Genomic DNA, 18455 nt, shown 5'->3' on the forward strand with positions numbered 1-18455 from the left:
GTGTTTGACTTTTGCACACAAAACATTCCCTCCCCCCCCCCCCCCCCACTCAATGACATGCACCAAACAGGTCATTGTCTTTGATGTTTCATTGATTAGAGAGAATCACTAACGAGCTATTCGACACTTGTATGGCTCAATCAATGACTGCAGTTCGGAGCCCTTTTGAAGTTCAAAGGGAGCAATTAAGAACTCTGGTGAGCCACGCAGCCACCCCTCCCTCCACTGTTTCTGTTGATTTTCAAAAGTTAGACGCGCCCCTCCTCCGCATTGCATTGATTTCATTGGTCGGTTTCGGTCGGTTTGAGAAGCTTTCGGTAGCAAGAGACATGTCATATGACACATCCAGACCAAGAGATGCAGTTCACTCAGAGAGTGGGCGGGTCTATTGGCTGGAGCCAGGCTAGGTCGCATACACAAACTTTGGAAGGCAATGAGGCAATCAGGAGGGAATATGGGAAATGGGACAGATGTTGATGACATGACTGTAGAGATACTGTGTACCGCTTTGCGTGATTTTAGGGCAAATTCTGTAGGAGCAGTGTCGAAAATGTGTTTTAAAAAAATCGGCCAGATGGTGGCGCTAGATGGGACAGATGCATTTTGATGACAAATATGGCCTGCTTTGAAAAAAGTTTGGACACCCCTGTCCTAAAGTCAGTAAAGTATACTGTCCTGAACCAAAAGAAGAATGATTTCCTGGTAATATCTCAATTCCACGCAGAGAAACTGACAGAGCAACAGGAATAGCCACACAGAGTACAGCTAAACCATAAATCAATCAAAACAATTTCAACTCACAAAACCCAATTTTTCCAGTTCGTTCAATTTCAGTGCTATTGCAAGGTCAGCGATATGACAATAAAAAATGTTGGACTTCAGGCTTTCTGGTTAGATGAGGGGTCTCCCCCCAGAGACCTCTGCAGACACTGTGTTCTTGCAGACGCACTACAACAGCACGCTGCAAAACCAAGGCCATGACGACTCCCTCCCGTCTCAATGAGATCTCCCCGCACAGCCCTTGCATCACAAAACCATTTCCAGCTACAAATGTCAGAGGGTGCGGCTGCAAAAGCCTATCCTGACAGATGAACATGTTGTAAAGGATGTGAACCGCACCCTCACACGCCACAGAGCATATCGTCACTGTCGGGCAGAAACCTGGTATCTCCCGAGTTTCAGATTTGTATGTTTTTTCGTAAAGTAAAGCCCTCCTTCATCATCACACAAGGCTGTCGCACAAGGCTAGTGAAAACAGCAGATCTACAAGTACACAACGCCTCGCGATGCGAGGCGTTGTGTGCTTGTAGATCGGCTGTTTTCACTGGTTTAAATCGTTTTTAAAATGATATGTGCGAAATGAACGGTTTTGGACATTCAAGGTTTCCGCTCGACAACGACGATATGATGTGTTTGAGTAGTAGTAGTAGTAGTAGTAGTAGTAGTAGTAGTAGTAGTAGTAGTAGTGGGTCCCCTGGATCAGTGAAAGGGTCACACAGGAAAAAAAGACAAGGAGAACGGGGGATCAGGGGAGGGAAAGGGATTGGTCATTGCACTATAGGAGAGACAGCCAAACAATGGAACAGGAGTGCACAGAAGTAGCGAGGAGGTGGTGATCACGTTTCAAAGAAAGGAGGTAGCACAGATCGTAGCCGCGTCGACGCAATAACTTTCTTTATTATTTTACCAACGTTTTGACACAGTTAATGGTCTTCTTCAGGGTGTGATTGTTACCCTAAACAATACCTTTTTACTGCGTCGAAACGTTGGTATATATATTTTTTATTGCATCGTGGCTATGAGCTGTCCGACCTCATTTCTTTGAGACAATAGAAGAGATTGCAGTGATATAAAAGGTGAGAGGAGGAGAGAAGAGAAGAGACATCTTGTTCGTTGCAACATGGGTGCATCAGGTGAACTCTGCTGACAGTTAGTTGCTGCTTGGGCTTCACGGTGGCTTCACAGTAAAAGAGACAAGCATTCGTGTATCAGTCACACTGCTGGTGTAGCCAACGCTGCCACACGAGCACACGCACGCACGCACGCACACACACACACACACACACACACACACACACACACACACACACACACACACACACACACACACACACACACACACACACACACACACACACACACACACACACACACACACACACACACACACACACACACAGCCTGCTAATTAAGTGTCAGACTTTCATATCTGCTCTGCAGGAGTCCTCACAGCAGAGGGGTGTGCGTGTGTGTGTGTGTGTGTGTGTGTGTGTGTGTGTGTGTGCGTGCGTGCGTGCGTGCGTGCGTGCGTGCGTGCGCTTGTTTGTATGTGTGTTCTTCTAATCAGTGGCCTCCTGTCAGAATTGATATATGATCAAAACACACAAACAAGAGCAAGCATTGACCCAATATCAGCAACATGACATGACATCTCTCTCTCGCTCTCTCTCTCTCTCTCTGTGTCACAGTTAGCCTCGTGTCACCAGGCTTTCCGCATGGCTGAAAGCCTGGTTTTTGTTCCAAACCGACTAGCGTGAGCCGCTCTACTGTAGGTCACGCTTGCTCTAGAATTCCTCATCAAACACCTGGTTGGGCGTCACAACAATGTTACTGTTCCCTCTCACATCACACAATTTTTCCTCCCAATGTTCTCTCTTAACTCCATTGACAAACCACCAGGGACATGCAGAGAATGTTAGAGAGGCACGTGCACGTGGCGTTTTCAGTGGGGTTGTGTGTCTAATTCATGGGTTGCATTTGTAGTCCTAAACCGGCCATATTGAGGACCAACACAGGTGTTCAATTTGTCTGATTGGCATAGAACCAATGTTCTACGTTAATCAAAACACCTGTATTGGTCCTCAAAATGGCAGCATGGTGTAGGACTACAAATGCTACCCATGAATTGTATCCAAAATGGGTCTGCGCGGCAGCAGAAATAGCCTTGATATAGAACTCAAGGTGGTTCTCAACCTTTTTACACCAAGTAGGCCTACCACCTCAGAAAATATCTGTCTCCAAGTACCACCATAACTGATGTTACCATCTGCTGTCATGCTCCTTTCAGCACAGCTGGAGAGCCCATTTCAACCAATTGCTGGGTCAGAACGACCTGTAATATAATATCAACATCTCCTAGAGACAGTTCACAAGAGAGATTTCACACGGTTATTGCATGGCGGCAGAACAGAACCGTTTAAGGCTTAATATAAAAGGTTTAATATAGGCTATTGCATGATGTCTTTCCTAACAAAGCCACCAGCCCACTACAAGACATTATGTTTACTCACTGTCACAGCTGAGGAGATGCACCATGCTAGATAAAGTGGAGTCGCCGTTGTACCAGCGCGCCTCAAGTTTGAAGAAGTAAACAGTACACAGTCTGTTGTTTTTGGTTGGTCAGTCTTAGTATCCCATAGCCCGAAGGGGCAGTCAGCTTGTTGGTTGGTTGTTGGTTGTCATGGCGATATATTACAACCAATCGGTGGATGGTCTGCTCTATCTTGTCTGCCTTGTCTGCACTCTGCACCTTGTCTGGCAATACTAGCAACAATTATGGTGGCCCTGAGCATTTTTACCCCAAAATTAGTTTTGGGTGGGTGAGAGGAGTGTGGGAACGCCGTTCCCTTGTGTTCCCCCATCACTACACCCCTGTAGCCGACCTCCAAGCTCACAACGCGTTGTAAGCTTGGAGGTCGGCTATTTTCGGTACTTGATAACACACTGAGCTAAGCATAATCAAGTGAATACTGGAGATACTGGCGTAACAGCATGGATTTCTACACAGAGATGGCAATTCTTTCAACATAAGATGCTGCATTCAAGTTCAGGAGAGTTTGGACAAGGCAATTCTCTTGAATGCTGCCTTCGGGTATGGCATGGAAAGTGGGCATTTGCATTTCTTTCACAATATAGTAAAAACTGCATTCATGGTCTGGAGTGCATGGGCACTTTTTACAGACGGATATCTATGTGTGCGCACGTGCCTGCAACCCACACAGTTGGGCCAGCAATTAAGTTCATTTATTTTTACACAACTGCTCTTACGTAATTAGATATAAGAAAAAGAGTGGGCCACTTATCCATAAGCTGATATTTTATTCATCTTAATCACCCTGCTACTCATTATGAAGCCAATGATTCTGCAGTGGGTGCATCCGAGGACAGACGCGTCCAATTTCCAAACAAGAATTAAATGAAGTTCTAGCTGAATATCTGCAGACTCATTATCCCCTCCTTGCAGCTTGCAGATCGGTGAAGGGCTCATTCTGAATCACCTAGCTCCAGGGGTGTCACCAGTCACACCAAATTCTTCATAAGCGGAGGGGGTTTAACCCATTTAGACTGGGGACGCATTATTTATTACGCATCGTTTTGTGCTTGTCTCATTTGTGCAAGTCTTTGAATATTTCAGATCCTTCTAAGGTTTTAAAATGTTTCCCATCTCAAAATATTTAGTTCCAGGGACCCCCACAGAAGCAAAATTTGCGTAAAAATGTTCGCTTAATAAATACATATATTCAAAGATTTGCACACATTTTCACAACTTTTCAAAAATAGCAGATCTACAAACTCGCACCCTGCGAGCTTGTATATCTGCTATTGAAAAATAGCTAAATAATTAAGGCCCCCTCCGCACATTTTCCCACTCCCCCCCCCCCCCCCCCCCCCCCCCGTGATGCCCCTGCCTAGCTCACAATCAGAACTATTCTGCTTCATTTAGCCTATATTTCGTTGCAGGGCTGTGTCGCGAGCCAATGTGACAGATCCATGCTGTGAGCTTGTAGATCTGCTATTTACGGCGCGCGACAAATTATTAATCAGGCCATACTCCTCCTGTAGCCTCCATTTACCCACGGCTAGAAATCCTCTTTAGTCTGCCTTTCATTTCTCTTTCTCCCGTCTCTCTCTCTCTCCCTCTCTCCCTTCTCTCGCTTTATAGGCAATAGTCCGCCAGTGGTCATTTTCCGCTGTCTCTCTCTGGGGAAATTACTCGGTTTTAGTTGTTTAGAGAAAAAGCCCAGCATTGTGAACTGCTTTATCAAGCTCTTCTGCTCCAATAACAGGCAGCATAATGGATGCCAGTGAGAATCATATAGTCTCTACGTATTATGGCCTGTTTCCCACACAGTGGCAGCAGTGTACATGGCATTGATCAGTTGGACGCGACGTGTTTGTGTGTGTGCGTACATGCATGCGTGCGTGTGTTGTGCTGGTGTTTTTTCGCGAAGTAAAGCCCTGCTTCATCACACAAGGCCGTTGCACCGCGAGGCGTTGTGTGCTTGCAGATCTGCCGTTTTCACTAGTTTAAATCATTTTAAAAATGATAAATACAAAACAAACAGTTTTGGACATACAAGGTTTCCACCTGACAACGACAATGGTGTGTGTGTGTGTGTGTGTGTGTGTGTGTGTGTGTGTGCGTGTGTGTGTGTGTGTGCGTGCGTGCGTGCGTGCGTGTTGTGCTGGTGCACGCCGTGTGTGTGTGTAATGCTGAGGTCTTCTGTAGGCTGAGTGGTTCAGCTGTGCCTCGCTAGAGCTGATGAATAATTTCTGCAACGTGCTCTGCTGTGGCATGTCTGGTGCAGCCTGACTGCACCACGCGGCTACAGCCCCACTTTGCATTCGACGCGTGCACACACACACACACACACACACACACACACACACACACACACACACACACACACACACACACACTGTTGTCGTTGTCAGGTGGAAACCTTGTATGTCCAAAACTGTTTGTTTTGTATTTATCATTTTTAAAATGATTTAAACTAGTGAAAACAGCCGATCTACAAGCACACAACACCTCGCACCGCGAGGCGTTGTGTGCTTGTAGATCTGCCGTTTTCACTACTTTTGTGCAACGGCCTTGTGTGATGAAGCAGGGCTTTACTTTGCGAAAAAACATACAAATTTGAAACTTGGAGATACGAGGTTTCTGCCCGACAGTGACGATATACGTGTGCACCAGCACAACACACGCACGCACGCACACGCGCGCGCGCACACACACACACACACACACACACACACACACACACACACACACACACACACACACACACACACACACACACACACACACACACACACGCCCCTTTGCCAACCCCACCTAGGGTATGGGCACTGATGGCGCGGAGGAGAGAACACACCCCCAGTGCCCACAGCGTCCCTATCGGGAATCGAACCCAGGACCTTCAAGCCGCGAGGCAACAGCGCTACCGAAAGAGTAAATGTTAACTAGAACGGTGCAATCCCAGGAAATTGCAAGTGTGGTTTCCTATATATTGTGAAGCTTGACCAATCAGACAGGATTGGACGTTATATTGTCCAATCAGAAAAGGGACAGAAAACGTCCACTGAACTCAATGGACTTTTGGGGTTACAGAAAAAGGGTTATTCTAGATTAAACTAGACCAGGTCACCTGGTTCTGCCAGACCCGCAATGAAAATCAGAATGCAAGGAAGGGGGGGGGGGGGGGGGGGGGGGGGGCAAGAGCTTGTAGATCGGCTGTTTTCACTAGTATGGCTCTGGGGCAAATGTGTCTTTTAGGTCACTATGAGATAAAGCTTGTAGATGGGCTGTTTTCACTAGTATGGCACTGAACTAACACGGCTGTTTTCACTAGTATGGCACTGAACTAACACATGAACACACAGGATTTTATAGTCTCAGCAACAAAGCGTAGTGAGCTTGTAGATCGGCTGTTTTCACTAGTATGGCACTGAACTAACACATGAACACACAGGATTTTATAGTCTCAGCAACAAAGCGTAGTGAGCTTGTAGATCGGCTGTTTTGACTAGTATGGCACTGAACTAACACATGAACACACAGGATTTTATAGGCTGAGCAGCTGGAAATGTTTGTGAGCTTGTAGATGGGCTGTTTTCACTAGTATGGCTGTGGGGCAAATGTTTTGCAGCACTGAACTAACACATGAACACACAGGAATTTATAGTCTCAGCAGCTCGTCAGCCAACTCAACTCAGCTGGTCCCGTACAGGTGAAGGCACTCAAGGCAATCAGCCGAGCAAGGGAAGGGAGGGGCAGATGAGCAGTCAGAGGCAAACACAGGCACACTGAGGAAAAGAGGGACCGACCGACCGACAGACAGACCGACCGACAAAGCCTTTTGTAGGCCGACCCCCTGGGTCTGGCAATAAAGCTGGACAAGAGTCTGGTATACCCTTTGCCTGGCTCTAGCCCAACAACCCGCCCACTATCTGAGCGAACTGTTTCTCTGGTCTGGTGTTCTAATCTGAATCTGCAGATTATCCGTCCGAAATGGCGGCTCCTCCATTGAGCGCAGTTCTGTGTGGAAGCAGTCACTCGCACAGACAGACACACACACAAGCCGTGCGCGATCACTCACGGCCGTGCGGCGCGATGTTTGTTGCCATTGTGTTTGCTAATGGCTTGGCTAGCCATGTTGTGCGCATGGATGAAGCCACAAGTAGGCAGATCCGCTGATCTCTTGTGATTGGTTTAGGGGAAGTCAAAGTCCCTCCCCTTGTAAATCGTTCAGACAGGGCACAATGTCAGACTCAAGCGTCAGCTGAGTCTGAAATCAGGCTAGTATACCCTATTAGGCAACCACACTGAAAATGACCCCTACAGTGAAATGGGAGGCTCTCTCCATTCCGACATGTCGCCACTCCGAAATTGACTTCTTATTGTCGGAGTGGCGACACTCCCATAGGGGTTAGGTTTAGGGTTAGGGTTAGAGATAGGGTTAGTGTTGGAATGGAGACATGTCGGAAAGGAGACATGTCGGAGTGGAGAGATGCACCCCAGTGAAATAGCCCTTTAAGTGGTTAAAGATGGTCTGGAAACTCCTTTAGATTGATGGCATTTAGGTTCAAGCCCCATGAACAGAGGTGGCAGTGCTGAAATGTCAGCTCTGTTTGGGGGGGTGGACATGCTGATGTGGTGACCTCTACATGTGCTGGGGACAAGGGATGATTGGATTGGATTGGATTAGATGACATTTATTGCCCTCAGAGAGCGAACCGCTTCTCCCAGCTCACATAATGGTTAAACATTACGAAACCTGTTAGAATACAAACGTAATGGCCCCACACATACTGTATACCCTGTTGTACATACTGTAAAGACAGTGGTGGAAAAAAAGTCAAGAATTCAAAATGTACTTGATTGAAAGTATGAAAGAGTTGGCATCAAAATGTATTTAAGGTACAAACATTTTTGAAAATAGCAGATCAACAAGCACACAAAGCGTTGCGATGCGACACGCTGTGAGCTTGTAGATCGGCTAGTTTCAAAGTACCAAAGAAAAAAATAGGGCTAAAGTGGTTAACATATGTTTTAGTAACTAGTAACTAGTAAAGTTTTCAGAGATGAAGCAGGGACGCCCATTACATATTGTATAGATGAGAGATGAAGCAGGGACCCCCATTACATATTGTATAGATGAGAGATGAAGCAGGGACCCCCACTACATATTGTATAGATGAGAGATGAAGCAGGGACTCCCACTACATATATATGAGAGAGAGATGAAGCAGGGACCCCCACTACATATTGTATAGATGAGAGATGAAGCCTTTAACTTGTAATGCCCCTTATCAAATATGATACAAAAGAAATGATTAAAATAAATCTTCATAGTCTAGGACTAGGTTCTACAGGGTTAAAAACAGACAGGAAAGAGGCGAAGGAGAGACCAGTAGCCTACAATCAGCTGGGGCAGTGTGGGCAGGGCATCAAGGCTGTGGCCTCAGGGCTAAACTGAGGGCCTTCATGGCCTGCATGAAATCTGGTGGGGGTCATTTTAAATGGCAGTGTCATTCCCTGGGATTGTAAATGGTGTGTTTATATGGTGCCTTTATCCAAGGTTGCGATTATATGGTGCCTTTATCCAAGGCGCTTTACATACAGTAGATTGTGCATTACATTCCCCCACATACTGAATTCATACACCAGCAGCGGAGGAAACCATGTAAGGCACCAACCTGCAAATCAGGAGCAATTAGGAATTCAGCGTCTTTCTCAAGGACACTTCGACACTAACTCTGGGGGAGCCCGGGATCGAACTGGGAACCTTCCGGTTCCCAAGCGGTCACTCTACCTCCTGAGCCACTGCCACCCTTTCGTTGTAGAAGCTTATGGCGCAATGCAAAGATACACTTAGCCCAAACCTCATTGCTAATGTTGTACAAGCCCTTCTGACAATTTAAAGGCAACTGAGCCTCATTATGTCTGTAAAGTTCTTTTAAAAAATGCTTGCACAATACCACGCAGCAGTGGACTGACAGCTGATTGGTTATCTGTTGTGCTATGTTACGGGCCACTTGTGGTTAATGTAATGCGATGGATTACTGAGGCAAGTCAACTGAGGGAGGGCATTTTGACATTTCTACATTAAGCTTTTAAGAAATGCTCATTAGTGAGCATTTTCAACACATTTCTACATCCATAAAGGAAGCCACTAATGATCGCGTTGATGTGTGGGTAGTATTATCAGAGACGAGTAAATGGTACTGCACACTGCATTAAGCTTGCAAGAGCATGTTTTATGTTATTAATAAGGCAATTAATGTTTCGATCCCAGTGGCTCATCCTCAGGGCCTGAAATCAATCAAATCAAACAAATTGTATTTGCAACCATAACACAGTGTCCAGGACCATTTCCTTTGGTCTTGTGTTCATATAGTATGTGCGCACAAGGCTGTAATGGTTAGAAATAGAATATACATGTTGTGGCTGACATGTAGAAAAGTATGGTAATCTCTACATCTGTCTGTGAGCCACTTGATGAGGCAAAAGCACAGGCAGTGGTAGTGATGTGTGAAACCAACCAAACAACCAAAATCTGCATTGTGGGTCTAACTTTCCACCAGCCCTCCACTCATCTATCCTGGATGACTAAGTGTTTCTCTTTTTCGGGCATCTGTCTTTTGTCAAAGATGGAGTCATCATGTCGGCATACCGTTTATTTGTTAAGAAGTGACTCAATTCCAAGGAGGACTTACTCGAAGTGCAAGTTACAACAACCACTGTTTACGGTATATAGACTACTTAATGTCCACAGTTGACGGTTTTGTCCTGTACTGTCCTGTAAGGATGATGGCAGGGTTAAATAGATTGATATAGAAATATATGCCTAATCTGATCTTCGTCGTCTCTGTCGGGTAGAAACCTCATGTCCAAAACTGTTAGTTTCAAGATTCAAATTCGAAAATAGCTAAAGTAGCAGATCGACCAGCTCAAAACACATAGTGGACCCGTTACTTTTTTCCCCCCACTTTTGTGTGACGCTAGCTGTAGGGCCCTCAGAGTTACACTTGAACCCTAGTGTTCATACCGGTATTCGGAGAACTTTAGCCAAAAATAGCAGATCTACAAGCTCACGACTCACGCTGCGAGGCGTTGTGAGCTTGTAGATCGGCTATTTTCGGCAAAGAGGTTTGGTGCAGAGGGGAAAAAGAGCAGACTAAGTACAGAGTGAAAGGTCAAGTGGTTAAATATCTGAAAACACAAATTAACATGAATCCAAAATACACTGATGATTGTGCTGTCAAACGATGAAACTATATGGAATCTATGAAGAGGTTGTGGGGGTCCCTGCTTCATATCTCTCAACTAAGGGGTCCTTGGCCTGAAAACGTTGAAGACCACTGAAGTAGGGCATTCATTTTGAAGAAAAAAACACAAAAGGTTACAATATGGAGATAGGAGGTTTCCGCCTGACAGCAACGATATATTATGTGATGCTGCATAGAAACCTGGGGCTATATTGTCTGGGGAGAGAGAGCATGCAGTCAGTAACCTCGAGAAATACACCTTGCATATCGTTGTTTTTTAAATGGGAATGAATGAATTAAATACAGAGGGCTTCCAACGTAAAAGAAATACAGTATAAAGGTCTTATTTGGGATGTTCCTTTTAGGTGTTTAACTGTACTTGTACTGTACTACATTTCAATTGTATTGACTATTACTTGTACTGTTCTCCATTTTTGTCTAATAAAATAATCAATCATTCAATCAAAAACATGATCAGGCCCTTTAACTGTATTTGTTTCATTTTATGAAATTGGGATCTTTGATTGAATTTGATTGAATATGGGAGTATAGGAATAATAAACAAGACAAGAATAGTTTTTCTCCATAGAATCCAGAATCAATTATGAAAGGGTTGACACATGTATCATGAATACAAATTGAACAACAATCACCAGGTAAATGTACAAGACAAGAAGTTTTAACTTGTAGGGGTAAGCAATGCTCGTGAACTTCTTGAGGGCTGCAGAAGTTTAAACACAAACACACGCACGCACGCGCGCGCACACACACGCACACACTCGCACACACACACACACACACACACACACACACACACGCACGCACGCACACACACACACACACACACACACACAGGTACCCCAACACTGCGCGATGCGCAAAACAATAGAGCACTATCAGTGGTGCCTCTAAAGGAATGAATGGGTTATCAAAGGCTATAGGCTATACCTACCGCTGTCCGAAAATATCTATATGCCAAGCAAGCAAACTGTTCTAGAGCAGAATTCAGAGAAAGAACCTTCCCCGACAGTAGCCTATTATATCTAAAAGCTCCGAGAGACCAAATAACAAGCGACACAGGCAGCAATAATGTACTCACAGTTCTGAGGAACTGGATTTCATCTTCTCCCTCTCCTCCTCCGGCTTCAGCCATGGCTGTTGATGAGCCTGTTGTTCAGACAGAGCCCCGGGATTCAGCCTCCACTGTCGGCTCGCAGCACCGCGCTGCTGCTCCCCTCCTCTCCTATGGATGTGAGCATGCAGGTATAGCTAATCCACGGCCATACAGAGAGAGATCGGCGTTGCTGCAGCCCAGTCACTGTCTCTCTATCTCTCTCTCTCTCACTCACTCACTCACTCACTCACACACACACACACACCCGCTCTCCTCCTCGCTCCGTGCGTGTGCTGCTGGCTCCAGCGGTGCCGTCGGAGTGATGATGTGCAACTGCAAGCATCGAGGGGCTGTAGCAGGCAGCGGAGGGAGGGATGGATGGATGGATGGGGGACGGTCCAACAATTCGTCGGCGGTGGTGGGGAGAAGTCGTGATAAGTCGAGGCGCAATGGGATATTTTATCGTCAACGTCACCCCGGCGGATCTGAATATATAAAAGCGAAAGCGCGAGTTTAAATCATCCCTTTCACCACCACGGCACTGTATTGATTGAATGCAATGCAGTCAGTTCATTTCTATACAAAAGGATCATGCGTTTATTTTATCCCCGTTACGAATTGCGAAAGAGTAGCATACAGCAGGATATATTGAGAAAATCTATTTCACAATTGCTGCTGCACATGCATGGTAGGCTATTTCAGAACCACGGACAGCTCCTGAAAGGACAGGGGCAGGCAGGTTCACGTGTTAAATAATAGGCCCTGTGTGTGTAGCTTAAATGGTCATACATTTCAGTCTTTTGCCCAAGGTAATATCTATGGGGCAACGTATCCAAACGACATATGCAGGGAAATAATAGCCTAATTAGACAGCCCCCAAAAGGAAATGTAGCCAAAATACATTGTACATGCATGTAGCATGACACTGTGTGGTAGCATATTAGCTCAAATCATCTAGGAACCACTCGACATTAAATGCCTGCCTGCCCTGGTCCTGCATAAATCTCCTAGAATGGCTGAATGCAGAACATCATATCAGCAATGTCTTTAGTCCATGCAGTCTGTCCGAACGATTCCATGGTGTACAACAGTAAAGAGTAAACCTATATAGACATAGACCACCTATGCCATTTGCCACGGATTCGCTCAGCTCTGGTATACCATCCGAATCCCACGCTTCGAATTCTATAGGCCTACCCCCCAATTTCACTCACAAGGTGCTTCAGTTAATAAACAATCCATGTAATGGCTTGCCAAGCACAACTATTATTCAGGATAAAACAAACAGGTTGTACCAATATGCAGGTCTTAAAACGCTGTGCAGGTCTTTAATAGGCATTTTACATGATCCAATGCTGCCCTCTTGCGGAACTGAAACTGAAATAATTTTTGCCCATGCCTTCATAAATGATCGAATCTCGCTCTAGCCCAGTGGTTCTCAACCTTTTCAGGCATATTTTAACTGGGGACCCCCCCACCCCACGAGCACTAAGAGTTTACTTTAGGCATTATACATTTTGTATAATACGCGTGACATCACACACTGTTGCTGGAAGTTATGTGGGAACAAAGCCTACTGAGTGGCAAAAAACTAATTTCTGCCATTGACAGCCCATACATCCAAACAGAAAAGTTATATCTGATTGTATTAAACAAAGTCAACTCACCAACATTGCGGCTGTAGGCCTACTGAAAGCTTGAATTTCTATCTGCAAAGTTTTTGTCTTTCTGTGAAGGTTTTTATTTTTCCAAGTGTCAGAGTTTGGAAGCACTTGTTTTCAACAACACAACATCCTGCTGCCTCCTGCATTATGTGCAAATTAGAAACAGGTGGTATGCAGGGCCGTTGAGTGATTTGCAACTAGCACTTCCAAACTCCAATGCTCCATGCTGCTCAATGTTTTGCCACTATAGTCTAGATTGGGGGGGCGGGTCCCAGTGGACGTGCATATCTACATGAAAATAGCAGATCTACATGCTCACTATTTTTCCACAATTTCTGCCACTAATATTTGACAATTTGTCACTTTATGTGCAGATGCCTGTACTGTCCTGTGCTTTTCCTATTCAAACTGCTCATGAAGTATTACAGGCAAATGCCAGGGCCGGCTACACGGAGCTGGATATTTCTGAAGCTAGACATTTTTTTATGTGTTCGGGGCTTGCAGCCATGCACACAAAGCTGGATATTTCGGCTGCAAAGCTGGATATTTTTGAAAACGGATAAATAGAGTGGAGAGATTGAAAAATATCTGATTCCCTGTGTAGACAGGGAACCCGGATATCTCTGAAGACTTTACTGTGTGTGTGCTTGTTAGACCTAGATATCTTTGTCGTGTGGACCTAGATATTCTTCTATGTGGATATCTGAAAAACCGGGATCCTCATTATGTCCTTAGTGAGGGAAAAAAAGTCCCAAGGAATCCCACCGGGGCAAAGTTTTGAAAACGTTACACAGTAACGGAAAAATGACTCCCAAAGAAATCTGCTTTAAGTGGGATGTGAGGGGTCAAACTAGGGGGTTTTAATTATTCTGAATCCATTGCAAGCATTTGTTTTGCATGAAAAACATTCCTTGGGCAAGAAATGGCCCCTCAAAATGATGGTTTAGTGATGAATCATCAATTTTCACAGTCTTTTGGGGTCCGTTTTTAGCCCAAGGAATGTTTTTCATGCAAAACAAATGCTTGCAATGGATTCAGAATAATTAAAACCCCCTAGTTTGACCCCCCACATCCCACTTAAAGCAGATTTTTTTGGGAGTCATTGTTCCGTTCCGGGTTTGTCCGTCAAAAGACGTACCCGCTCAGAGGTGGGCCCCTATAAATTCCCCATCCCACGGATGTTCCCCCTCTTGAGAAAGCTCTGCGCAAACTCACGAACAGGGTCCTCACCGGAGTGGAGTGCTTCCTTCCGATTCTTAACAAACAGGTGTTTCATACGAAACACTTGTGTTTGTTTACGAACAAATTCTCTTTTGGTCGTTTCCGGAAGCGGAAACGACCAAAAGAGAATTAAGGAACCCTTACAGACTAGGCCCACCGGACCCACCTCAATCCTAGACTGCCCCAAGTAAAACCGAAGGGTTAACCCAGGAAAAGGGCCCCCCTCCACCACGGCCACTACCCTCTGGTCTGGGTGGAGGAAGAAAAAGTGTGAAAACACTTACAAAACAAACTGAGGGAGAACACTACTAAGAGTCTCACCTCAGAAGGAAGGGGAGGAAGCGGCCACTTCAAGGACAGAATGCGCCAAGGAATGAGGCGCCAGGTCCAAGTGATAATAAGCCGCAAAAGTGGAAGGCGACTTCCAGTTAGCCGCCATACACACCTCTTGAATGGAAGTCCCCTTAGCGAGACCCCAAGAAGAGGAAACTCCCCTAGTCGAATGGACTTTCAGGCCGAAGGGCCTAGCCACCTTCGCACTGTCATGAGCCAAATTAATGGCTTCCACAATCCACCCAGATAGAGTCGACTTAGCGATCTCTGTCTTACCAGTGGACTTACCATGTGAGACAAAAAGACTACGGTCTTTAGTCCTCTCACAGTAAACTCTCAGAGCCCTAACCGGGCAAAGACAGTTCAACTTCCTATATCCTCCTCCGAAGCGAAGGGAGGAGGATGAAAAGCCAGAAGTTCCACCGGAACTTCCTGAATCCTCCCGTTCTTAGGTAAGAACCTGAGGTGAGGTTTGAGTAAGTCTTTACGGTCGTCCCCAGAAAACCTCATACAGCCCTCAGCCACAGAGAGAGCATGAAGGTCACTGACCCTCTTGGCTGTAGTCAAGGCCAGGAGAAGAGCCGTCTTAAAGCTAAGGAGCTTCAAGGAAATACTCTCCAAAGGCTCAAAGGGAGCCTGACTCAGACCTCTTAAGACCACCTCCAAATCCCAGGAGGGGACCAAGGGTCTAGCCGAAGCGGTGTCCCGTTTGACTCCAGCCAAAAACTGTGACACCCAAGGGTTCTTAGAAGGCTTAGAACCCTCGAAACCATTGTGACAAACATCAATGGCGGCCACATAGCCTCTAATAGTAGAGGCTGCTAACTTCTGGGCCACACAGGCTTGTAGGAACTCCAGAAGGTCATTCAAGGAAGCAGAAGACGGAACCACCGAAGGGCGATTCGAACTGCACCAAGAGACGAAGGCCTCCCATTTACCCCTGTACACCTCAAGTGTACCAGGGGCCCTGGCCCTCTGCATCGTGTCTATGACCGCAGGGGCCAGACCGGCTGCCCTCAGCCTCTCCCTTTCAGGTGCCAGACCCACAGGTCTAGGCGCTGGGGGTCTGGGTGGAAGATCTCCTGGTTCGCCTGGCTCACCAGATCCCTGAGTAGGGGCAGACGCCACGGTTGACCGACCAGGAGAGGTGCTACCAGGGAACTCCAAGTCCCCTGACTCGGCGCCACCAAGAGCAACTCCAGCGAGTAACGCCTGACCCTCTCGAGGGTCGGACGAATCAACTCTAACGGTGGAAAGGCATACAGCAGGCCCTGAGGCCAGCTGCGAGACAGAGCGTCCAGACCCAGCGGGGGAGACCCCGTCAGGCCAAAGAACAGAGAACACTTCGCGTTCTCTGACGACGCGAACAAGTCTGCCACCGGGTGGCCAAACTTGAGCCAAATCTCCTCTGCCACTGAGGGGCGGAGAGACCAGTTCTCGTACCGAGGCTCCCCTCTGGACAGCAGGTCTGCGCCGCTGTTCAGGAGGCCTGGAACATGAGAAGCCCTGATCGACTGCAGTCGACCGTGGCACCACAGTGCCAGGTCCCGAGCTAAGCTGTCTAGCTCCCGAGACCTCAGCCCCCCCTGTTTGTTGACATAACACATCGTCGTGGTGTTGTCCGTCCTGACAAGGACGTGCCAACCCAGGATCAGGGGCTCGAAGTGTTTGAGAGCCAGCATCACCGCCATCAACTCCAGGTAGTTGATATGGTGGTGCCGCAACTCTGGGCCCCAAAGGCCCCTTGCCGTGCGCCCCTCCAGGGTTGCACCCCAACCCGAAAGGCTGGCATCCGAGGTGATCACCTTGCGGTGAATCACCTCCCCCATCCTGACTCCGGCCGACAGGAAGTCGGCTCGCCGCCAGGGTAGAAGGGCCTCCACTGCTCTGCGAGAGACTGTTACCAGAGCGCGGCCCTCGGTGGCAGGAATCCGAAGGGATAACATCCACCTTTGAAAAGGTCTCATGTTGAGACGCCCCAGCTGCACTAGGTGCAGGACTGAGGCCATGAAACCCGTGAGGCGCATAACCTTCTCGTAAGGGACTGAGTTCCCCCTCTGGAAGAAGGCTGCACAGGAGAGAAACTTCTTTATCCTCTCCTGCGAGGGGCGGGTGACCATTGACTGGGAGTCCAAAATGGTCCCCAGAAAGGTGGCTCTCTGAGACGGGGTGAGCACACTTTTCTCGAAGTTGATGCAAAACCCCAAGGACTGTAGGTGGTCCAACACCAACCTGGTGTGACACGCCGTCTCCTGCCTGGAGATCGCGCAAATCAACCAGTCGTCCAGGTAGTTTGCTATCCTGATGCCCTGGCGCCGCAGGGGTTCGAGCGCCGTCTTGGTCACCAGGACGAAGACGCGAGGGCTCAGGGACAAGCCGAAGGGGAGAACTGTGTATTCGTACACTTTCCCCTGAAAGGCGAACCTTAGAAACTTTCGGTGAGGGGGATAAATGGAGACGTGTGTATACGCGTCCTTTAAATCCAGAGAAGTGAACCAGTCGTTCACTCTCACCGAACGTAGAAGGCTGGCGGGAGTCAGCATCTTGAATTTGAAGGTTTTCAGATACTGATTCAAAACACTCAGGTTTAGAATGGGTCGAAGCCCTCCCTTCTTCTTGGGCACGAGGAAATAGGTGGAGTAAAACACCAGCCGAGTCTCGTTCCACGGGACTTCTCTTATCGCGCCCTTGAGAAGAAGAGCCTGTATTTCCTTTCGTAACGCGGCTGCTTTGCGGCCCGTCTCCCTGGTGAAGAGAACTCTGGAAGTCAGAGGGGGGGATTTGTAGAATTGAATCCTGTAGCCCCTTGTTATGGTGCGAGAGATCCAACGGTAGGGATTACGTCGGCCGGACGTGTGACGTTCTCCTCGGCGGAGCCGGGGGGAAAAACGAGCGCTCCTCTGACCCCAGCAGAGCCGGGGGAGGAAACGAACGCACCCCGGAAACCAGCGGAGCCATGCGAGGAAACGAGCGCACCTCGGGTCCCCGCGGAGCCGGGGGAGAAACCGAGCGCACCTCGGGATCCGGCGGAGCCGGAGAGGAAAGCGAGCGTACCTGTTGCCGAGAGACCGTCCGGGCGGGACGGCTCGAGCGACGGACCGAGCGCACCTGAGGAGGGCCGGTCACGTGGCTCGGGGCTAGCGGTGCGGGAACACAAGGAAAAAAGACTTTTCTGACTTTCGCCCGAGGAGGGCCTAAGGGAAACGTCTCCAAACCCCGCGGAAACGTATGTTTTAACCTTAGCTCGTCTTTTCAGTCTAAAAATGTCCCGAGGGGGCTCATAGATACCTTTAGCAGAGAGTCTTGCAATGGAGAAAGGAGTAACCCTGGAGCAGTCAGAGAGTGTGGAGGGGAAGCTATGCTGCTCTCTAGTGGAGAACTGTGAGATTGCAGATTTACACTGGGAAAAGGCACCTGAATAGGCAGAGTCCCTGTAACCTTTAGAGCAGCTGTGTGTGGACTGTGTGTCTGTGAAGTTAGCAGATTGTGAGGAAGAGCCCGAAGGGGCTGACCATCTAGAGCTACTTGTGTCGAACGTGCGAGAGGAAGAACCACACAATTTTCTGGCA

General features: G+C 47.5%; 1 protein-coding gene across 1 annotated transcript in view; it reads right to left on the reverse strand.

Annotated features, from left to right (window-relative positions):
- The window catches only part of LOC308305985 (ryanodine receptor 3), a gene marked incomplete at its 5' end in the record, with an annotated part of 342849 nt that extends 331142 nt beyond the window's left edge, over positions 1-11707 (reverse strand). The window contains one exon of the mRNA XM_080750884.1: positions 11654-11707. Within this exon, the coding sequence (XP_080607010.1) occupies positions 11654-11707 (54 nt within the window). The remainder of the gene's footprint in view (positions 1-11653) is intronic.
- Between the last annotated feature and the right edge of the window lie 6748 nt (positions 11708-18455).

This window comes from Nannobrachium achirus (assembly GCF_963921795.1).
Source record: "Nannobrachium achirus genome assembly, chromosome: 20".
NCBI lineage: Eukaryota > Metazoa > Chordata > Actinopteri > Myctophiformes > Myctophidae > Nannobrachium > Nannobrachium achirus.